Source organism: Notechis scutatus, chromosome Z (assembly GCF_049901735.1).
Source record: "Notechis scutatus isolate UNSWTSFEM ecotype Mainland chromosome Z, rNotScu1.2, whole genome shotgun sequence".
In the NCBI taxonomy this organism is placed as follows: domain Eukaryota; kingdom Metazoa; phylum Chordata; class Lepidosauria; order Squamata; family Elapidae; genus Notechis; species Notechis scutatus.
Genome location: NC_142025.1, coordinates 42,870,708 through 42,896,276, shown reverse-complemented (window position 1 = coordinate 42,896,276; position 25,569 = coordinate 42,870,708). Strand labels below are relative to the sequence as shown.

Genomic DNA, 25,569 nt, shown 5'->3' with positions numbered 1-25,569 from the left:
TTAACATACAGAAACAATAAATGCATTTAATATAACTTTAGAAACTCAATCAAGGTTATATTTTCTAATGTGGGTAGAGGGACAATCTCTGTAGATCAGTGGTGTCAAACTCATGGCTCATGGGTCGAGTACATCACGAGCTGCCCCCCCCCCCCCGGCCTGGTTTAGTGAAGGGGAAAAAAGTCCCGATACATCACTTGACACCCCTGCTGCAGATATACATGATATCAATGAATTTTATTATTATAAGGCATTCATATGCTTTATTTGTCAGTAATTTTATATGGCCTTTTTAGCAGTTCCAGGAAAAATGTACAAAATTCCATTCCAATATTTTCCTGGTCCAATAGATAAGATTATAATACAATCACTAGCTTGGTGTCACTCAATATGTTTCCATGAGGATGGCTTGAATCCAGATCTCCACCTAACATCTTTTCCAGTATTGCAGAGCTGTCATTTGGAATATGTTTTAAAAAGGATAACCATTTTAATGCAATAAAAAACTTACCAGCTATTGCTCCTGCCAGAAGCAAATAACCAGGAGCCACCTGTCCATCTTCATTTGCAAAAGCAGACTTTGTGTGAGCATAACAAGGAAAGTAAATTGCAGAAAAGGGAATGTCACGAAGGAAACAGGCTTTGGCTCCCTAGGAAATGAACAAACAAATGTAGAAAGTAAAAACTCTGTAGTATGAACAAGTAAAAATATAAGAGGATCAGTGGTGGAAAGGATTTAGAGCTAATCTTGGGAAAGGTATGGGGAAGCCATAAAGGAAGGACTCGGATAACAGATTACACCATTCAAAGATTGAAAAAAATGTGAGAAAACCACTGAAGGATTCAGCAAAAGTAGCAAACACATGCTTCTTTTGTCCCTATCCCATGAAAAGTCAAGTATAAGAGTAATTAAGATACATTTTACCTTATAGTCATTCTGAAATTCAGAAAGAAATGCCTCTGGATTATCTGTAGTCTAAAGAATGCATATATCTGAATTTCCATTACTCTATTATCCCTCCCACTTCAGGGAGACCATTATAAATTTCCAGATTTAGATTGAGATCAAAGGATTGTTGTGGGTTTTTTTACAGGAATGATCACACTACTTCCTCAAGGACCACTATTTTATGATGTAATGGTTTCTTCATTCTCTGGACTCACCTTTATATTTTTAACAACCAGGTTCAGGTGAACTGACCAGGTTCACATGAATCAAGAATGATTGTTAATTGTCTGTTCATCATTTCATAGGACTAAGAATTCAACAGAATCACTTGCTTTAGCTACTGAGAAATATTTCATCCTATTCAGGAAATCATTAGATTCTATAATTCTTTGAAGGTGGATATGGAAAATTAAATCTTCTTGTCTAACCTAGATACAGATCTTATAACATAACACAGAGGATACAGATTTCCAGATAAGAAGAATGGGAGGGAGGGGAGGGGGTGGGATGGAATGGGAATGGAATGAGAGGGGAGGGGAATGGAATAGAATAATTGGAGGGGACCTTTGAGGTCTTCTATTCCAAGCCCATGGTCAAACAGGGGATTCCTTTATCATTTCAGACAAGTGGTTGTCAATCTCTCTTGAAACAATTTCACCTCCATCAGATTTTTTGATCTATGTGGACGTGGTATGGAATAACAGACAATCATAGCGTCTCCTAGATTACTGTCTCACATCTCAACAATGCATTTCAAATCCACCTCTGAACCATAATTAAATCACAAATACAGTTGTTATATTTCTTGTTATAAAACAGATGGAAATTAAATAATAGCATCTTCAGGGCAGGGAACGTAGTTGGTCCCCATTTTCATGGCCTACAGGAAACAGTTGAAACAAGGCACTTTCAAAAGGCCTTTGGGAGATTAATACTACACAATTTTTCATAATTGTATAATTATAGTCATTTACCTCTAGTGATTTTAAATAAATTCATTCTGAATTTATACTCTGTTTTTATTATCTAAATTTTATACACTGCCAAGAGCTTGGATAGTTCCAGATGGTTGGATACATTCAACAATGAATAAATAGTAGCTAAATGTTTATGACTTTGGATGTGGTACAATTTTGTCTAGGAAATTGACTAGGAAATTGTCCTTCTTCTGATAACTCTATATTTCCTTATGTCATGCCTCCCGTTAGAACTTAACCCTAATACAAAGAAAAATCTCAATACACATAATTTGCCTATCTCAATAATGGAATCTCACCAGATTCCTAGCTTCAACAAACTCTATTGGTTTGTGCAGCCATATAAAGGATACAGCCAATCACATTCTGACTCTAATTGGTGGACACCACCCATTTCCGAGTCTCATTCAGATCTACTCTATCTTCTCCATATTGAACTTACAGACATAATTTGCTTTGCTACCAAAAAGAAGTTTAATAGTTTATGTAAATTTGCTAACCCTCAATGCTACTTCTTAATACTACTGCTGTTGTAGATAGATAAGGAAGGACACTGATGAGGTTTTACTTGAGAGTAGAGTAGAGGAAATAGACATTGGAAGTCTCCTGGTTTCTTCTCTTGTTAGTATGGAGGAGAAAGAATGAACCAAGATAATCCCAAGATTCTCTATTGACAGCCTACCTGTCCAGGCAAACAAGACAAATCTGAAGAAAAATGCTGCAGCATGAAGTAGTTCCATTTAGTATTCCAACTTTTCAGGATATTTCTTTTGTAGGATTTGCACCAGTTGTCCAGTCAGATAATATTTCATGACGCTTAAAATCTACATTGCCCTGGAGAATCCATAAACAGTGACAGGAAGAAATTTTCTTCCCAAAGATTACAGAAATCACATCATCTAATTATCTTCATCATGACAAGATGTTATGTTACACCTGCCCATCCTGACAGATTCATGGCAACTTAAAAATATAAAAAACCCAGTTAAAACAACGGCACTCAAATCTTAATATCACAATAGGGGCCACACAATACACTAACTCCAGGCCTAAAACTAAATATAGGTCAGAGAGAGAATGCCATCAAAATCACTAGAGGGTGCTGTTCCAGACGGCAGGTTCCATGGAAGGAAAAAAGGGCAAATTTCCCTAATCCCAAAGCATCTAATCTATCAAAATGTATTGGACAGGAAATGTGGGGATAGATGATCCCCTAGATATCTAGGCTCTATATCATGAAAAGCTTTGTAAGCACCGATCGACACCTTGAATTTCACTCAGAAGTTTGTTTTTTTATTTTTTATTTGATTTGTCAATCGCTTACAATATAATAAGAATAAGTATAAGCATGAGTAAGAATACAGGAAATAGGTAATAAATGGGGACAATAGGACAGGGACGGTAGGCACGATTGTGCACTTATGTACGCCCTCTTAGGAATGGGGTGAGGTCAATAGTGGATAGTTTAACTTTAAAGGAGTGGGGGTTAGAGGATGTAACAACAGAGTCAGGTAGTGCATTCCAGGCATTAACCGCTCTGTTGCTGAAGTCGTACTTTCTGCAATCAAGTTTGGAGCAGTTTACATTGAGTTTGTATCTGTTGTGTGCTCCTGTATTGTTGCGGTTGAAGCTGAAGTAGTCATTGACCGGTAGAACATTGTAGCAGATAACTTTGTGTACTATGCTTAAGTCCAACGGTAGGTGGCATAGTTCTAGGTTGTCTAAGTCCAAAATTTCATGCCTGGTGGTGTAGGGTATTCTGTTGTGAGCATAGGAGTGTAGTACTCTTCTCATGAAATACTTCTGGACTTGCTCAATTGTATTAATGTCCGATATACAGTGCGGATTCCAGACAGATGAGCTGTATTCGAGTATTGGCCTAGCAAAGGTTTTGTATGTCCTAGTTAGCAATTCAATATTACCAGAGGAGAAGCTTCGTAAGATTAAATTTACAACTCTTAATGCCTTTTTGGCAATGCTGTTACAGTGAGCTCTGGCGCTTAGGTTATTCGATATGAGTACTCCAAGGTCTTTGACAGAGTGAGGGTTGCCAACAAGGTCATAGCCGCCTAGCTTGTATTTGGTGTACTGATTTTTTTTAACCAATGTGTAGGACAGAGTTGACTAGCTGTCAATGCAATTCACTATAGAAGCAGTGATAAATAGGCACACTGAGAAGCACTCATGTTCCAGTTTGTGGATAGTTTTCAAGAGCAGCATTATGTAGAGTGCGCTGAAATAATTTAGTTGCGAGATGACCAGGGTCTGCAAGTAAATCCGGGAGCTTCCATAAGCCTACTGATACTTCTCCATTTTGTGGACACCAGTAGTTTGAGTAGAAAGAATTAACATGGGGAAAATGAGTTAGCAAAGGATAAATTCTAAGAATTTGCCATGAAACTTCGTATTAGTCTGTTGAATTGTTCAGCAGAAAACACAATTCTGAAATTATTTGTCAATTATTCGTCAGCTTGACAGGTCTAGACAAAACTTATTTTCAATATTTATTTTGCTTCCATCTGGATCATCATTTCACTCTCTTGGAAGTAGAGTTTAAGTACTTTCATTTAAAGTGAAAAATATAGTTAGTCAAACTCTGCATTATCCTTAGGTTTTTGTTTTAATTCTCTGCGCTGTCATTATCAGTTTAAGAAAGCTCTTATTTTCTAATGGGAGACAAGATGCTTATTGGATTTTAATGATGCACTCAAATACCTCTGTTGCTTTTCCTCATGTGCTGCATGGATTAAGATATATTTATTTATTAACGATTGTTACACCCTGCTCTAAATCTGAAGGACTTTCAATGGTTGATGAATTTTGGCTAGTTGCATTCTTAAATCTACTTATTTTTACAACTAGTCATATGGGCAGCTATTCTAGAGAATCTTGCTATATTTATTTCCACATGTTCTACATGGAAATTCACAAAGCCTATGTACTTGCTTGTGTTCTTCTATGCAAGTTGGTGAAATAAAATGACTGGTGGGGGAAGGGCCTCCTCAATACTTTCTTGCACTTTCAGAATCTGAATCTGAAGGAAGAAGATGTCCATTTTTTTGTTTTAAAGAATTATTTTATTTATGATATTTCAGATTCCTTTCCCATAGCCTTCCTTAATTGTCATTAGCTGGTTGCAGTTGATTAATCTGAAGGTAAATGAGACCTGCCTTTAAACATACTTTCCCAGAGTTTAAAACAGAAGGGTGAGAGGAAACTTGAGATGGTAGAGAGACTGGCATAGAGCCAAAGTTTGTGGTTAATATAGTGGATCATTTGATCTTGCTTTGTTTACACATAAACCACTTAGGTCTGGTAGATATTTTATTTCGTATGTCTGAAAGCATGTAACCAGGGGTTCTTTATAAATTATGTTATTTCCATCTTTGAAAGAAGATTACTGTAAAAATAAAAAGCCATTTTAAACATTTTAAGTTGGTCATCTTTTTATTACAATTATATTCTGTCCTCTCCTAGGGATTCCGAAAAGTTAAAGTACACACATTTATTGTGCTAGGTTTGATCCAGATTTAGGAGGCTGAACATTGTAGGCCTGAATCCTACAAAAGAAAGGACCAAGTATATCCAAATGCCAATCGATTAATTAATCAATCAATCAGCATAACAAATGCATCATATGAAGCTGAATCATGACTTCATTTTAAACTGTTTAAACTGTGCTCTCAAACTAAGGCCTTTTCAGATGATAGCCTTTACTAATACTCATTTGGATGCAATATACCAACAAGCAGCTTCAATTGTTCTTGATAAAAACTCAGGATTATCTACCTGATGATAGTTTGGCAACTTGGGCACAGATCTGCAAGGCATGACACATTTTCCTCAAGGCCTGCTTCTTCTTCCTGCCTGATCACTAGCTCTTCACTTTCCCTCACATTTCTCTAAGAACTCCTCAGAAGTTTTTTACTTTTGGATTGTATCTTGATGCATAACCAACAGGAAAAAAAACCACCCTGAACTGTCAGAACTTTGGACAATCAGTTCAGCTGGGACAGATTCTTTAGCTTGCTAATTTCTGTTTATTTCAGCCTTACCTGCAAATAAATAAATAAGGATTTAAATAAATTATTTCTACTACAACAGGAGGGTAATTACATTCACAAAGGCACCTCTGTGTCAGATCTCTGCACAAGGAGCCAGAAGGTCTGGGAGACGAAGGCTTAACTTAGTCTCCTGCAGTGAATGCACATTGTCTGGTGCAGGGGGAAAAATGCCAGACTGGTGGGACCTCGCAGAATTCAAGGCAACAGAGGTACACCTTGTCTGAGAGAGTTATTTAATGCTTCTGGCACCTGTACTTACCGCCATCCCCTCTTTTCCTACCTTACAGATTTAGAATTTATTTGGCATGTATAATTGTTATTTTGATCCTATAGCAATAAACAATAGGCAGCATGTCATTTCTTGATCCGTTAGCATTCTTCTTGGGTTTCACCAGCAACTTAACCCTTCCAATTCAGCCATGAGACAACCTCTTTTTACACTCCTTTCTTCAAGTCATCTTATCTTGCTTTAAATGCTCCAGTTAGAGGTTTAAAAGTTGGAATTGACAAATCAAGAATTGGTGATTTGTTTTTGCTGTCAATGCCAAGTAGGTTTACAATGAATGGCTAAATAACGATGTTTGCTTTTGTAAACTGAAATTGAAAAATGAACAGTTTTGAAATCTTGGACTTTGCCTATTTTTTAAGTATAGTCTGAATAGAAAGATCCAATGTCTTGCATATCTTGTAAAATATTTCATTTATGATTAGATAATAATATACAATATAACTATCTTCCTAGTTCATATCAGATTAGTTGTTTTGATTTCACATCTAATTCTCAAAATATTTTCGACAAATTCTTCAAGTCAATTGCAAGCAGTAACATTTTTTTCTTGAAAGATTATTGTGAAAAAATTACACTGAATTAAAAGAATGTTGGTAAATGAAAAATAATGCAAAATATCCTATCTGGTTAGAAACAGAAAAGAAATTAAACAAAAAAGTGATTTTCAAATTTTATGACCTTCCCTGAAATACATTTTTGTAAACAAGAATTATTTGTACATCTATTATATAAAAGCTGAATCAAATATAAAATGAAATTATGTGTTCCTTGAACTTCTATAAATACTTACTCTCTATATTATTAAACTTGTGGTTACTGTCACTATCATCATCATCAGTCATTGACAGTGAAATCTTGAATTTTTAATTAGTAAGTTACTGCTCTTACTACTAAATTAGTAATTAATTACAATTAATTAAATCTAGAAAGTTAATGGGATGTGTTCACAATTTGTGTCATTATATTGTACCACTGACAACCCCTCTCCAGACTCTAACTGGATAAAATCTACATCCTCTTAATTTCATTTAATAATACATCCTCCAATACTGTATATGCATTATAAAAAAGTCAATTGTCTAAATAGCAGCTAGTAACTCATCTAAAGACGAGGCTGCTCTAAGATCCCCTTTCATTTTGCTAACTTTTTTTATTTCATGTTCCTTTACCTGTTCACATTAGCATTGTTGTTCCTGGGGATTTTCTCATAACAGAAATGTGGTCAGTTTTAAATTCTGTAGCTTCAAGGGTGGATTAGATATAATGGATTAGATCCAATAGATCCCTCTTTGGCATAATCCAAGCGGTGACCTAAGACATTCATCTTTAAAGCTTAAATCGCTTTGTGAATTGAGATGTTTAGCAATCTCCTTCCTTTTCACTTGTAAAAATTTGCCTTCCAGCTGCCATTTCCACAGGGGAAAACTGTCACAAAGCATCTAGGAAACTAACAAAGACTACTGTAGAGAACAAAACTGTAAAAGAAGTGAAGCAGCCAGTATTTATTAACAAAAAGATATCAACATCAGTGTTTAGACACAACTGAAAATTTAATAGAATAATCTTGTTTCAAGTCCCAGCAAGACGATCAATATTGCAGTGATCCAACAACCTATGCTATGGATACAAGCAAGGCAGAAGCAGGTCAGTTTTATGGTAATGTGTAACTGTTTGTCAATACAGCATTAGAAAATCATACTAACAATATGAAACTGAATTGGAATGCTAAAGTTGGAAGTCAAATAACATTTGCAACAAAATTTATCAAACAAAGAGGAAACAAATTAACACAACATTGCCTGGAAAAATCTTTATATAAATACCCAACAACCTAAAAGAAATTCTCCATAACAATTCTGCATACTAAAATCAAATTGATTATATACCCTGCAAGCAAAAATAGAAATCCTGACACTGGCTAAAGATGAAGCAGACCAAAAACAATCTGCAAAGAAAATAAGGTGGTTGAAAAAGGAAAATTAAGAAAGGTCAAAAGCAAAAGACAAAACCTTAAGAAGACCATCTGCAACTTACAGTTGAGCTAAAGAAGAAGCAAGCAATTATCTCTAAATAATTCAGAAATTCAATGTAACTATCAAATGAAGTATAAAGATATTTTTTTAAAAAATATGGAAACTTTTTGTACAAAGTTGAGCAAGATAAAAGATCTACTAGACAAGAAGAGATTGGAAGAATACAAAGAAGAACCTCAAAAAAGAATCACAAAATCAAATCCATGAAATATTGTACATGAAGATTTGATGACTGAACTAGAGCCAGACATTCTGGAAAATGAAGTTAAATGACCTCAGAAAATACTGCTTAGAACAAAGCAATAGGATTGAATACGAGCAGAACTGTTTAAAATCTTATAAGATAATACCATTAAAGTGTTGCACATTTTTTATAATCAGGTTGGAAAACAGAACCACAGGACTTGAAAAGATAAACATATTCTAGTATTAAAAGGAAAACTGTTAAAGAATACTCAAATGATCAAATATCTCCTCTTAGATCATAAACCACCAAGATAATACTCAGGATTATCTTGATGGATTACAGGTAGTCTTCAATTTATGACTGTAATTGAGTAAGAAATTGCTGTTGTAAGCCACCCAGAATCACTTCAAAATGAGATGGCAGCAAATAAATTTAATAAATAAAAAATAAATGCCGTCCTTAAGTTGGTCACCATGTGACCAAGCCTGATTTTATGACTTTTTTTTTGCAGTGGTTGTTAAACAAATGTTGTGGTCATAAAGCAAACATCACAGTTATTAGGCAAATCCATTCTGCCCAGTGGGCATTTTTGCCATTTTTCTAAAAACTGCCGTAAATCATAGTGATCTGACCATGGGACACTGCAATCAGAAGTACATGTAACCAGTTGTCAAAGGTCCAAAATGTGATCATAGAGTGAGGGAGGGAGGATATTGGAATTTCCAGATCAGCTTGTAAGTATTTCCAGGGAGGTTCATTAGAACTTTGAATGCTCAGTAATTAATTGGTTGTTAAGTCAAGGCATGGTGGCGCAGTCGCTGGAATGCAATATTGCAGGCTAATTCTGCTGACTGCCAGCAGTTCTATCCTGACTGGCTGAAGGTTGACTCAGCTTTGATCCTTCCGAGGTTGGTAAAACGAGGACCCAGATTATTGGGGACAATATGCTAACTCTTAGAGAGGGATGTAAAGCACTGTGAAGCGGTATATAAGTCTAAGTGCTATTGTGACCTATACCATCTACAGGAGAATTTGCCTTTCTGATGTTCCAACTACATATTACAAGTGGGAAAATCATGGCCATGATAATGCATACTTTTTTGACAGTGGGGTGGGTTTTTTTGGCAATTTAATATTTTGTTTAAATATATCATAGTGTTTTTCTAAGTAGCAGATATTTAATGGCTGGAGTCACCATTCCTGAGAATTGTTGAGCCTAGAAGAAAAAAAACAGTTCATATTTCAAGTTTTACTTCCATTTATTTGCACTGGACTAGCATTGCCTGTGATGAAATCTTAGTTTGTTTTTTTAGTATTTACAGCAGACAATACTACTTCTAATCTTCAGCAAGAGTTTTTTTTAAGTGTTACTTTGAGATATACTAATTTTACAAAAGGCAAGCTGTTCAATTCAGAAGTACAATCAAAACGAATTTACCTTATAAAGCCCAAAAAATCCCAGGTCCCGCAAGACAGTAAGGGCACTAACACGTGGACCAGTTGTGATTTCTCCAGCCACTTGCAAGCGGATTTTAACAATTTCTAGTGGATTTGTGAATATTACTTGAGATCCTCCGGCCTAAAAAAGAAACAACATTGTGAATATGTTACCCCTCCAGCACAAACAGAAGATAAATTATCCCAAATGCTATTGGAACAGGACATCGTGTTCATTTCAGTAGTGTTTCCATGAGATTTTTACATTGAAATCAACAAAGGCAGTGGTGACGAGCACTATGAATTGAAAGTTAAACGTGGGAATTCATTCCTTAAAAGCATTTATTTTTATAGATTGCGAGATACGGCTTCTAAATGATAGACTGAAATACAAAGTAAAGTGAACAACAAACATAGACAACCTATATCTAACTGGCAAAAGGACTATGGACTGGAGAAAAAAAAGACAAATTACTGGATTCCCCCACCCCACCCCCCAACACATACATGCAATTCCTGAATTTTGGCATCTATACAAAATGTGCAGTGGAACACATGTATTTAAACAACTAATTTCCTCTCCTTTTTGAAAGTTATTGAACTGAAAAAAGGTATATCTCAAATAGCATTTTGCAGTTGTTTCTAGTAAATTTGAACCCCCATTTCTTTCTGCACAAGACAGCTCTATTTTATTTCATTTCTCCAACCAATAGAGTACTACCACTGAACTCAACAAATTAAAAGTTCTACTTGGACATAGGATAATGATTTGGTCGTTAAAAAGGCTACTTTGAACAACTGCTAATAAACCTTAAAAGAACATTTTGGACTAAGTATGTCATTAATAAGGTTATTCTTATGTACAGCAACTGATAAGCTTGGAGGAAAAATAGAGATACATAGAAGTAGTCCTGGCAGAACATGTATAGTATATATAGATATAATATAGATCCATATTCTTATTCTCTTGGTCACCTTTCCCTCAACCTTATCCTCCCCAGCCTTTAGGAACCTAGGGCATTTTGGCTGCACAGAGAAAGAATATAACTTTGTCTTTTATGCTAAATGGGAAGATATGAGTACCCTTTCCTCTATATACTATTTAATGTATTATCTTTAGTCTGGTAAGCAGGGGTGTCAAATTCGATTTCATTGAGGGGGGCAACAGGGTTATGTTTCACCTTTGGGAGCCGGGGTGGGCGTGGCCAGCTCGATGTCACTTGTGTCGGGGGTGCCAGTGGTGGCCCAAGTGCTCTGCCAGCGAAAACGGGCTCCCGAGCTCCATTTCGGCTGCAATGGCCTCCTGCAACCCTCTGCCAATGAAAACGGAGCTCAAGAGGGCCACATACAGTCCTCCTGAGCTCCGTTTTTGCTGGCAGAGGCACCGCGGGCTGGTCCTTCGCTGTTTCCAGGGTGGCCCCGCGGGCCAGATCTAAGCACCCCGTGGGCCAGATCCAGCCCCCAGGCCTTGAGTTTGACACCCCTGAGTAAGAGGAAAGAGAAAACAACTGTTAACTGACTTGGCCTAATCTGTGCAAAGGCCAGATTAATTAAAGTAATTAATTAGTTAATTAAAAATTAAGAAGGCATCATAGACCACAATACCCAATGCAACCTACTATTCCTCTCCCTAGATGCCCTTGTCCCCAACCCACTAGAGCAGATTTGGAAGGCTACTGGTGGCGAGATATCGGAATTCAGGAACAGTATTTCATGAAGGAAAGCTTTTTTCACTTTATTTACCTTACTGTAGCACAGTACACAATAGCACAGAGTTTCTAATAAAAAGCTACAAGTGTTTAAAATCAGTCAGTATCTCTTTTTGTACTTATAGATTATCACTACTGCAGAGTTTATCTCAAATGACCCATCAGGTGTGTTGGACTACCATAAATTTCAGTCAGAATGGTTAATGGGCTTACTGATTGAGAATTATAGAATTTGAAGTCCAAAACATCTGGAGAACACCATGATGGGAATATTGCCATAGCTGACATGGTCTCAGAAAAAATTTTCTTCAGACAGATGGAGGGAATCTGATACAGATGGGTTACATTAAGAAGGCAAAGATTATACTCCATTCTTAAAAGTCTTTGAAATCAACAGTAATACTTGGGGTTATTAGAGGCCAAATCATTGGTTTCTGATGTTCAGCCAAATATGTAACTAAAAGTCCACTCTGGGCCACTCTTTTCCAGTACCCTCCACAATTGATATGAGATTAGCTATTTCCTTCTATTTGATTTTAATGAGCTGCAACTGTATCATCTCTATACTGAAATAATTAAAACAAGAATGTAACAATATTCTTCCTTTTTTAAATAATAGCTTTGTGCCTTTAATATCTTAAACAACAGTAATCAGGTGGGATAACTAGAGGTTTCCATGTTGGCAACAGAACAAGATAGACAGATATATGATAGACAGACAGAAAGATATTGCAAGAGTATAAAACTAAGCAAAACTAATACAGAATAAAGAAAACAAAGAGAAGGAAAGGCACAAAGAAAGAAGTGCAGAAAGAAAAGATACAAAGTAGGATTTCTATTTAATTTCCTGTGCAGCAAATAAAAAAATGTAATTATAAAGTTATTTCATACACTAGGTTTCCAAGTGTTCGTTTTTTCCTATTATTTATTTTTTCTAATTATTTAAGGCACAAGCCATGTGTATTTTTTCTGTTTCATTCAAAAATTCTATAAAGGGTTTACAGATGTCTTTAGCTCTATTGTGGATAGTATCAGAACTTCACACTTTTGAGCATATAATAATCTCACTGCAATTGTCAAATATCTGGGACATCTGGGATGGAGTTTTCTCTTTTTCTACATCAGAAATGAATTTGTACCATTCTGCACTGAAAATAAACTTACTATCTACATGGAATTCTTGATTTAATGGAGCATCTTGTAGCAACCAGAAAGTTATTATTAAAATGCTACATAATGCAACTCAACAAAATGCTGGCAAAAGTGAAGAAATCATCAAGGTAGTGCTCACTAGATATTATGCGCTTTGCAATCACACAGTTCTTTGGACAGGAACAAGAAAGCCCCCTAGCTAAAAATCTGGATAATGGTTTCCTGTGTGACACACATATACACGCCAGAGGTGGTATTCAGCAGGTTCTGACCAGTTCTGGAGAACCGGTAGAGGAAATTTTGAGTAGTTTGGAATACCACCTCTGATTGGCACTGCCCCCATCTATTCTCTGCCTTCCAAGTCCCAGCTGATTGTCTGGGTCTTCTTTTGTTGCCCTGCACAGGAGAACTGAGCTGGAAAGCAGGTTAGTGGGGTTGGGAGGAAATGGAGATTTTACAGTATCCTTCCCCTACTACACCCACCAAGCCACATCCACCAAGCCATGTCCACCAAAACACGCCCACAGAACCGTTAGTAAAAAAAATTGAATCCCACCTCTGATACACGCACACATGCACACCCATGCAAGCACTTTAACATATTTAATAAAATAAATAAATAAATAATTTAATAAATTGTCTTTAGGTCTTGATAAGAAAGTGTAGGTAGAACAAAAATGGGGAAATGGGTAGTAAAATAACTTTCCTCCAGCTTAGTTCTCCATAGCAAGGATTTTCCAAATGGCATAATGGAAGGGTTTTTTATAGAGCATTATGAAAATAACAAATGAATTATATAAATAAATGTTCTGCCTCAAACAATGACCATATATTCTTATAATAAGTCAGGAGGAAAAGGAAAATTTAGTAACCCTAACCACTGGACAATTTTTGTCCTCTTAAAACTAAAGATAAATCTTACATATATGCATTACTCTGGTATACAAATATATGCATTCACACTCAACCGATTAAATGAAATGAAATAGCTGAAAAGTAGGAAAGTTTCAGTTAGAAACTTCAGTTAGAAAACAATAATTTAGAAAACAATAATTCTAAATTAATTTGGAACGTTATATAATGTTCAATTATTCATCAAATAAACATGAAACAATATTTTATTTCCAATTTTTTTATAATTCTAATTTTAACATTTCACATAATTACAAATCCTTCCTAAGCATCAATGTTTAGTAATATATTTTGTGTTCTGATAAAAACATTATCTATCAGAACACTGTTCATATTTATGCTTACCTATGGAACTCTTTATTAGTCTCGTCAGTCCATGTTACCAATCAGTAACAGATCACTGCTTAATAGTTTTATTATTAATTATATAAATATTAATAATTACTGAGCCTTAAGATGCCACTCAATATTTCTTGAGAAAAAGCAGAATAAAAATGTTATAAACAAACATTCCAACAAACAGAAGCTCTGTAATGTATTGTGCAAGAACCTTAAACTGTTAAAGGTGAAGGTTCCTGTCGCACATATTGCGACAGGAACCTAGTTGTTTCCGGCTCTAAGGTGCAGTGCTTATCTCCCTTACAAAGCCAAAGACATCTGTCCAAGACGTCTCTGTGGTCATGTGGTCGACATGACTAAACGCTGAAGGCACACGGAAAGCTGTTACCTTTCCACCAAAGTGGTCCCTATTTTTCGACTTGCATTTTTACATGCTTTCAAACTGCTAGGTTGGCAGAAGCTGGGACAAGTAATGGGAGCTGACTCTGTTACGTGGTGCTACGGATTCGAACCGCTGAACTGCCGACCTTTCTGACCGACAAGCTCAGTGTCTCAGACACTGAGTCACAACATCCCTTAAACTGTTGTGCTACTTTAAAAGAATTTACTTTGAACCTTCTACAATCTATAACACACACACACACACACACACACACACACACACACACACACACACACCAAGTTGTAAGAATCTATGCACAACACCTACAATGTTGTTACAACATTGCTCTACATTTATAAATAATAAATATATATTTTTATTATTTTAATGTGAAATGAGTTTAAAAACTGAATGGGTTTCAGAATTTCAGGTCTACCAAACACAAGGGTAATATCAATTTCTGTATGGTAGGTTAAGGTAGTTTAAATGCAAAACTGTTTTCTGTATTTTTTCAGTAATAATTCTAATTAAATTTTTAAAATAACCACAAATAAATCACAATATCACTAGACACCTCTCGATGGCAGTATAACCTTGAACACGTGTGTCTTTCTTCTTCATTCTTCCTCTGCATTCCCCAGGATAGAAAAACAAGGGAAAAACCCAGGATATTCATTCTTTGTCTAAAAGAGCAGCATTCAATCATTTAGGGACACAATAGAAAGTGTTAGTTCAGTACTGCTGTGCTGATTGTCATAATACAACAAAGTAAACTTGCTAATTTTTTGGGGTCAAGAGGTGTCCACAACTCAAAATAACTACACAGTGAGGAAGATTTTCAAATCATTGCAAATCATTGAGATATGATGAAGTGTTGCAACCTAATGAAATGAGATACTTGTGTTAACTTCCCCTTTTCTGTATCTTAAGAGGCTACACAGAGGGCTAAAAGATAAAACTGCCAAAGCACTGAAATTTCAATTTTATGGAATATATTTTTATTTTTATAAGAATACAATGTATAAAATCTATTTTAAATTAGAAGAAAAATATTTTAGCTCTATTGCTTTCTATCAGTAGATGAACAGTAGTTATTTTAATATAAAAATATGCATATCATCTAACAGCTGTAATCATGTCAAATTCCCTAGGCACAAACTGACTAGATTTACTCTGAGTCTATGTACATGAGTAAATAGGGCAATAAATTAATAGTTTCAAAGATTTCCTTGGAAGAGAGTCATTGGCAGTCAGTCTACACTTAAATTAGATATAAATGGATAGATGAATAGAGTTAGAAAAAATAAATTAGATGAAAGATAGATAGATAGATAGATAGATAGATAGCTAGATAGATAGATAGATAGATAGACAGATTAGACAATAGCTCTACAAACTTTTTAAGAAATGAAAAATGAGTTAATTTATTTGTTTAAATAGTGTTTGGTCAAAAATATGTCACAATCTTTTTCCATTTTCTAAATAATTAAATGGTAAAGTTTTAATAGTTGCTTCCTGGATCCATTCATGTAATTTTATTTTTTGAAAACATAGAAGTAATTTGTTACGACTTTCTTTCAGAAATGCTATTTCTAAAATGATACAAATCCTCTAAAAGAAATGCCACAGAACACATGGAAGCATGAGGCACCTCTTTTCTGACTGTTAAAGTAACTGCACTTTTTCATATTTATATGGCTGCTATAAGATTGCGTATGACGACTATAACTATGAAAAATAACTACTTTGTTCATGTTTCTACATGTTCCAAAATATCAACTTTTGACAATTTTACACAGCTTTTTTTCAATTTCTGATTCTAGTTAATGCCTTGAGATTTCCTGGTGAAATCTCATCCAAGAAACAGATATGGAATTACTAACTTTAAAAATACAAGGGAATAGATTTATCATTCCAAGTTCATTAAATAAGCACCATCATTCATTCTTATATTCTTCCCATTATTCTCAACTGCATTTTATCTGTGATCTTCTCTCCATGTTTGACCATAAGTACTTGAAAGACAACTTTTCACTTTGCTTTTCTACTGCACAGAATATAAAGAGGTACAAAATCAAAATAGTTGGATACATGGCAATGCTGTTATTTAAAAACATAGCTATAATGCTGAAAAGCATATTTGAAATGAAAAGAATTTAAACTATCAAAAAAGAATGTAACACAACTTAAGAATTTCTTGACAAGTTTTTCAAATAAATAGGCAAAGGAAAGCCAATTTTTAAACTAAAAATAAACTATTAAGTAATACACAAAATCTAACAAAACATTAGAAAATGTTTAAATCTCCACTAACATTGTATTAAGTTACAGAGAAAAATAAGATGGAGACTTCTTCGTTTTAATTTTTAATGGAATATCTAAGTAGGAAAAATACTTTTTTTACAAGCTCTGACCAGTTTGATGCTGTAAAAATAGAAGGATCAATAATTTTCATTTTATTAGATATAACATCTTCAAAGGTGAAACTGAGGAATCAAAGGAATATGTTGGATATGTTAACATTTGGATCTGTCTATTTTGACAGTTGGGATGAACAGTAACATTTAATGATTTATAGACCTTCTGTGTTTGATTCTTGAGGTCTATTTTTGAATTAAATCTATGACACTATTTCTATTTATTATTTATTATGACAATTTCACAGCATTATATGGTTGCACATAGACGACAGCTAAACTTTTATTGTAATTTTTAAAAATTATATGTTTTTAATATCAGTATGATATGATATAAATCTTTTGTTTGTCAGTTACAAAAGAATACATCCTATGATCAATCATCAATACTTTAATATTTAATATTTAAAATTCTTTAATATTTTAAACCCGTGAACCTAAAAGGCCTGAATGCCCACAAAAAAAATGAGGGAGAGTGTTTTAATAATTAATATATTTAATTAATCAATTAGTTTTAAGTAAGTAAAAACTAATTAATAATTAATTAGATCATTCAATTAGCTCTTTGCTAAATGTTCCCATAAACTCATGTATGTGAACTAAGGCATAATATCAATGAAATTTAAACCTAGAGAAAGCAATATTACCAGGTACTGACAAAGCCTATAATATTCTGCTTTGCAAAATAATATATCTGCTTTTGTTAAGATTGCTAGACTGTGGTGAATAAAGCATTTTTAATTTAGACTGAAGATAAAATCAACTCATATGAGTAGTTTCAACCCTGCAAAATGTGCCAGAAGCTACAAAGCTCATCCCTGCCATAACAAGCATCAGCTGATTTCAATGTTGTGTCTTTTTCCAATTCTGAAGAGTGATTAAGTCAATAAAAAAAAAACATTCCAGGCTTTGTGGGTATTGAAATTACAACTCTGACAAATCCAACTACCTAAGCCAATATTACATATGAAGTAGAAGCATTCCACACTAAATATAATCTTGGCTCCTATAAAGAAGTTAGAACATACTGTATGCTAATTTACATAAACATAATGGCAGCTGAATTTCAAAGCTTTCTGGATGCCTTACACATAACTTCTCCCAAGTTCATTTTCCTGACTTTAAAAAGGCACCTACCAAATAAAGTAACTGATCAGATCAAATGAAAAAGAGTTCATTTTTTTCAGTCTACACTTGCATAAGGACAAAGCTTTCCAAGGGAAAAAAGCTACAAGTGTTAAAGAGTTTTAATCCTCAAAATAGCATAACTCAAAATATAAACATTACGTTTTACAAGGCTTATGGGTCACTCCAATCAACCAACTCTAAATGACAGGTATCTATACAAATATGTAATTTAGAATAAAATTGAATGGATAAGAGATGTAAGATTAAATTCAATGTTATAAACAATCATATATATCAGGAATCAACATTACAATAATTCAATTCAATTAATTGTCTAGAAAAATAGTCACAGCAGGTCTCCCTGTGAGTCCTCATGAAATAGTCAAATTATCATTTATTCATCGTTTTCTTACTGAATCTCGGTGATTCAATAATGGGGATTGGGAATTGCAAATGTAAGTGGAGGCACATAATTTCCAAATGTCTCCCACCCTTGCTATGGGAATAATGCGGCAGATTAAAATGACACTGTTGTATGAACTACCATATACTCACAAAACATGGCGATTCCACATAAATAGTGGAAGCAGTACTGGATAAACCGGTGTAAATAACCTATTATTCTGCAGGGCTTCTTACAGAATATTATATAGAAATATTGTGTTTGCAGTTTCAACATGATAGAAATATCATACATGATACATGATCATTTTAACTTATCTGCTATGAATTGTACTAACCAAAAGTGAAATCCAATATCTTAAGTTCCGTGTTGCCTAGCTATCTTGTATATAAACTTCATTTAATTTTAAAAAGTACAATTCATAGCAGATAAGTTAAAATGATCATGTATTATGTATGATATTTCTATCATGTTGAAACTGCAAACACAATATTTCTATATAATATTCTGTAAGAAGCCCTGCAGAATAATAGGTTAGGTCATCTAATAATAGGTCATCTATCTGTTGAACAATTGCTAGAGACATAATGGAACTTTACACCTATAAAGTGTGTGTTTTATCACTGGTTCTTTTCTTTTTCTACTTGACCACTAAGACATAATTAAATGGAATCTCAGCTTATCCTGAGGGCTTCAACAATGGTCCAAAGCTGATGGTGATGAAATGAATTCATTCAAGGTGGCAAATTTCCAGGGAAGTTTTATATGGATAGACTGGACTTAAGTTCCATAAGACTTCCCAAGTAATTCATATTAGGGTATAATTCAGCTCCTAAAGCCAAAGAGGTTTCAAGTGAGGCAATTCCATCAGGAATTTCACTATCACCCAATCCATTTATCTACACCACAGATAAAGAATGGTTGCATTTAAATCAAGCAACGCAATTACAACATCAAATCAATTCTGAATGGACAGTAAAAATTAAAACTGTAAACACCTCCGCCCCCCACATACACACTTTCGTGTGCCAACTTTAGACAGCCTAAAAATTCTGATAGAAGAAAATTAGGAACTTCATGTTGTTCAATAATCTGGATCTGGATTTTCTGTAAATTCTTTGGAACTTCCAACATGAATTTTCTAATTTTCTTCTATCAGAGTTTTAGATTGCCTAAAGTTGGCATGAGAAAGTGTATATGTGGGACAGGGGGAGGAGAGTTTATAGTTTTAATTTTAATTTTGTATTTTGATTATATCAAAATGTTTAGTTACAAAAAATGCAGGGCACCAGATTAGGAAAAGCTGTTATAAAACAAGCTTAAGAAATGCATCTGATGATTGATCTGTATTGAATAATACCTAATACTGGTGAAGGAATCCTTGTTTTAGACAGGGGGGTGGAAGAGGAGAGGAGAGAAAGAATAATGAAACATTATTCTGTCAGCTGCATTAGCACGGTAGAGTATTACTATATTACAATGTCCTAAATTATTGGAAAGAACTTGATGTATATGAAGGCCAACTCCATTTAAAGAATTGTGGTTTTACATTGTTGGAGATTCTCTTTCTCCTCCTCCTCAGTGAGGCACTACCTTGAAGTCCCTTTAGGGTTTGCATGCCCTGAGGAAGATGAAAGCTATGCCACATGTTCAACTATACTGGACAGGTTTCATCTGAGTGTCTTCCATAAATAATATGGTGAGACATAATTTGAAAATAATAATTTATCCATACCAAAACAATTGTTACCCAGATGAACAAGGACCATGCTAAGTATTGGAGTTCTTAGATATCTGTTAATGAATGAGCTTCAGAGCTCAGGAAGTTTCCAGAGCAACCAGCACCAGTAGCTGCAGGACTACTATAAGAAAAGCTCTTCACCTATCACAAATACAGAAAGATTAACACCATTGGCACTGACAAAGTTATCAGCAGTCAATTGCAAAGGCCAGCTTTATTTGCAAAAACTTACATCTGTAATGAAACTTTTAATACTACAAACAACATTGCCTTCCCAGATCCTTGGTAGGTGGAAGAAAATGCCAAATTATTCAAAACGTTTAATTGACTGTGTGACCAACCATAATAATAACCTTAAAACATAATAATCTAAGGATAAAACAAAATAGTAAAACTCAAATTTTGCACGCATAAACTTAGAGCAAATTCAGAAGAGATTATTCTGAACAAATATTTAAAGAATTACTATAAATTAAATAACTATCTTTTAGCCTTTGGGCATACAATTCTTCTAGGTTAGATTAGGGTAGATCAGTAGATGTGACTAGGATGAAAAAGTGGTAAAAGCCAAGATAAAAATGAAAGTGTGGTTTAAATTTAATTAAGTTTCTATGACCCCGCTTTTAAGTATTTAGTGATTTCTTGTTTATGTCACATTAAAATTTAGTGACAATTTTAAGAAAGATGGTGGTTGTATTTATGTCTTTCTATGGTCACCTGCAACTATTGAACACAATACGATGTACCCTCTACATCAGATTGAGTTCAATAATTACAGTCTCATTTATCTTTCACTTTGGATTTAAGATTAACCAGGACAGAATACACTATAATTATTTATCTTCCTAGCTTTAGGATGACAAAATTGAAACTTAAGGAAAAGATTCAAACCACAACCACCACATCATGATCATGATCATTTCATCTTATCTGGGATTAAAAAAAAATATTAAGGAAATTTAAGGAAAATATACCCTCATCCTCCATTGTAAAAGAACACATGACACGTATCCCTGCAATAGCTTTTCTAAATCAAGGATTCCTTTGCCAAGATTAGGCTTTCTATATTCAGACCCATCATCAGTGCATTTCTTAAGCTTGTCTTACAACACCCTTTCCTAACCTGATGCCCTGCATTTTTTTGCAACTCAACAGCACAGACACAACCTTCGTTCATGGGAAATTATGAAAGTTGATGTACAGCATATCTGTATGCCATCAGATTGGGGAAACTAATTTAGAACAAGCAGAAAGACATACATTATGTAGGATCTAGCTATCTCAATTCTGTGCATCCAGCTTTGAAAAAGATACCAAAACATAATGAAACAAGGCCACCCACAGGGAGACAACACAAGCCTCGTCCTATCTACCTGGCGCTGATCTTTATTTAAACACTTCAGTTCAAAGGAAGCCTTGGGCTGTTTGCCATCAAACATCTACTGCCAGGAAATTATGAAGAATCACATAATTAATTTTAGAAGAAAATGCCAGCAGAGAGTTGTAGTAAACATGGTTTTCAAAGAGATTGCTCTTCTTCCGGACATAACTTACAAAGAACAAATGCAAAACATTGCTTATTTAGGAAAAATAATCCCAGTGGACAAACTACCACAATGAAGATAATGTATAAAAATATTGTAATAATATTTTAATGTTACTTAGGTTTCATCTGATAACTTTTATTCTACATCATTTAGGTTTTTTTGTTTTAGTTTAATTAATCCTGCTTATAAATTGAAAACTCTATAATTAAAAAAAAACTTTTTAAAACTTTAAAATACCTCTCCCTTAAATACTTCTTCAGTTACAGAGTAGGTAAGCTATCTGGCAATACATGACAGGTCATTGATCAAACAGAGCATCTCTTTATCTAAGGTGAATTGCAAAAAGGAACTAGGTCTGTCCTATTTACATAACACTGAATAAATATAATTGCACAATTACCTACGTAGTGTGCTTTTTGGAAGAAAGAATATACAAATTTCTCTGTTATTATTAAGAGAGAGTTTGGTACAATTGGTTTTGTATTTCTACATTGTTTTCAGCAGGAATTTAACTGATTTAAAAAAATGACCTCATCGTTCTTATGACAGCCGAAATTTACCAGTGAGCTCCACCAGCTCTTTCCTACCCACTGATCAAAGTGAGTTAAATGAACAGCACTCTGTCTTTAAAATGTCATTATCTTTAACAAGAGTTCATTTCATGCAAAATGGATTTATAATTGCTCCAACAAAATAAAATCAACACCCCTCCCCCCAATATTCCTATATCATTATAGAAACTGCCATGGCAAAACTGATCAGCAGAAATTGCATTCACAGAATGAATGACTTGTTTTATAAAGTATACTTTATGAGAAGTGTACTTTATGAAAACAAAGCATAACACATATAAAACATTTTAGCTACATGAAGTACAATGAAGAAATACATGAAGTGCTTAAATTAATAATATAAAAACTATCAATGATAGAACAATAAGGTTACTTCTGCAGTTTGTGGCCTTTAAGCAAGTCACATTTAGACCAAAAAAGCTCAAGTGAAAAATGGCAAGAAGCGGAAGAAAAGGAAACAAGATAAATACTAAACTGGAAGTGGGTCTTAAGCCAGCTTTTAGATGAATACAATGGTAAGTAATTATGTCTATAACCATTTAGACTTCAAAATGCCAAGCAATCCCCCAACACAAAATAATTATTAAGCCACAGTTTTTAAAAACAACTAAACTGTTCTCCTTTCCAATATTAAATTGCTGCCATTAGCTTATTAATTTAAAAACAGCTTGATTATTTATCCAGTTCAAATTAAATCCTAAGGTTGGTGGGTTGATTTATAATTGTGTTTCTTTAACATCCTAGTGAAAGAGAAAAAGTATACTTACGCAGCCCCCAGCAAGAATTTCTGCTGGAAAAGGAATAGAACCATCTCTGTGCATAAATTTGTCTCTCACAAAATCATTTACCTTAAAAAAAAACATTAAAAAAACATATACAAACTTTTAAAATTAAAGTGTCAATATACATTTTCAAGTATAAATTTTAAGTAATATCAGCAGTACTGTGTGTATCTGTGTCCTTGGGTGGATTTTACTCACCTTGGAACAGATTTATAGGGGCGTGCATAAATGCAGAATAATGCCTACCATCCCTGTCCTATTGTCCCCAATTATTAGTTCCTATTTCTTATAGTTAAACTTATGTTTATTCTTATTTCTACTGTATTGTAAGCTTATGACAAAATAAATAAATAAATATAACACAAGAATTCAAGTATCAGAGGTTGTTTATACATAAAAAAATTAAGCTTTGCATCCATATATTTCTGAATTATACTTCAAAAAACCTACTACCGGTCAGTCTGAACTTAATGCTTTCTACAAACATATTTTTGAAGAAATATTTTGTAAAATTAAAATGTTAAAAATAAATTTTATTTTAAGCTATTACAATTTAATATTTGAATTGCTGTTTATTGGCAAGTTAATTAACATCTTAACAAGTCTCTTTTTCTGTAGTAGTCCAGTTAAATAAGCAATGAGGTAAAAAGTAGCAATAAAGTTTTCTGAATTTTTAAAAGTACGTAAAGGTCCTGCATCAAACTTTTAATTTGAAATTGCCACATGGAGGATTCTCACCCAAAATACAAAAGAAAGTAAACTACAAACATGTAACAACATACCGTACAAGTATAGTTTTGCCCAAGAAAAATATACCAATGCACACTTTAAGCATATAACCAAAATACTGAAAATTGAAAATAATACATTAAGAATGACTCAATGTTTTGCTCTAAACTTACAGTAAGCTTTATGGCCTTTTCTGGAGCTACCCCCAGGAGCTGCGGCAGAAGACCTATAAAATATAAAAAAATATAGCAGTTAAGTATACCAATAAAATAGATTGTTATTAATTTTGCTTCTTAAGGGGAATGGCATCTTAAGAGCAATTTTAAATTATTATGTTTAGCAAGATTATCTGTGTGGATACTATATAAAATACATTTTACATGTGCACATACACACATACACACATGCAAAATTCAGCATTGCTTTGATTCAAACAATAATTATATATATTTAAAAATGTGAGAAAATGATAAACATAATTGAAAAAACTCATGTTTTACTTAGCTTTACTTGGACTCTTATAAAAATACTGTATTAGTTCTTCTCCATATCTCCAAAACCAGGAAGGCAAAGTGGGCTGATAAACAGAATTAGAATGATTGCCAAAGATAGTTACTCTTTGCTTCTACAATTAAGAGTCTGTATTTTCTGAATTTCTGACTTCAACCTTCTTCTCTTATACTTACTCTCTTCTTTCACAACTACATAAAAACATACACAAAATAGATCCGAAAATTCCTGGTGTAACTTGCATTGTGGCATTTATTTATTTATTTGAATCATGTTCTGCCTTATATTATAATGAATACTCAAGATAGCTGGTAACATTTTAAAAAGACAGAAATTAATAATAAAGTAGCATTATAATTTATTTTTATAATAATGCTGTGAATATAGTTTGTGTAACAGGAAGCCATACTTCCAAAATACAATCTCATTTTTGCAATATCTCCTTATTCTAAGATGTAGGCAACTTGATGGTCTCCAGATTTCCACATGGAAATCTAACATGCTATAGTTAGAGCTGATGGAAGCTGACAGTCCAAAATACTAGAGAGTCAGATTATCTATTTTTGCTGCAGTGAAATTACATGCAGATGTACTACTTGACAGCTATTAGCAATATGCACATCTTCTACAATGTCCCATTGAATTCATTGGACTTTATTCTCAAAGAAGTATACACTGAAATCCAGTCTGTTGTGTAGAAAAACAAAATGTTACATCTGACCAGTTTTTAAGGGGTGGATCTAGATTGATAGCCATAAGACCCATGCTCAGTCCTTAGAATCTGGTTTTAAAAAGACCATATGAAAAAGATAAAAATTGTGACTTCCACTTTGCAGGGCTTTGGTGGCAGGCAGGAATCCACGATCGTGCGCGGTTTCTGCCTGGGCTCGCCACTGGAGCGCCCCGAGCCAGCTGGTTTCGGGGCTAAGCCACCCCCTAGAGGTGGTAAAGAGGGGGGAGATCACCAGCAGGGTCGAGGAGAACCGCATCTCTCCTCCTCAGATGGTCAAACTCCCTTTCCCGAAGGCGGTAGGAGCGGTGGTCAGAAATGACCACCTCAAAGAAGCACTCAACCGGAAAAGAACATGCAGGAGGAAGATAAGAAGTGAAAGTTTTGGCTGACCGGGATAAAAAGCAACAACTAAGGTACCCTGGAATTTAAATTTTATAAAAGATAACATCGCTCCCAAACAAGAGTCGCAAGCAGCAAAAGAAAGTGAAAAGGGAAAGTTTTTTTTCCTTCTCTCTCTTTCCTCACATTGACAATGAAGAGAGCTGAATAAGAAATAGGAAAAATCCGCTTTGGCACC

At 34.3% G+C, this 25,569-nt stretch overlaps 1 protein-coding gene across 4 annotated transcripts in view; it reads right to left on the bottom strand.

Annotated features, from left to right (window-relative positions):
* SLC25A13 (solute carrier family 25 member 13) overlaps nt 1–25,569 on the bottom strand; it is a 160,020-nt gene that overhangs the window by 8,850 nt on the left and 125,601 nt on the right. For all 4 annotated transcript variants that reach the window (XM_087945407.1, XM_087945406.1, XM_087945408.1 and 1 more), the window contains 4 exons: nt 23,923–23,975; nt 23,006–23,086; nt 9,938–10,078; nt 512–650 (listed from right to left, as the gene is read on the bottom strand). In XM_087945407.1, coding sequence (XP_087801533.1) covers nt 512–650; nt 9,938–10,078; nt 23,006–23,086; nt 23,923–23,975 — 414 coding nt within the window. The remainder of the gene's footprint in view (nt 1–511; nt 651–9,937; nt 10,079–23,005; nt 23,087–23,922; nt 23,976–25,569) is intronic.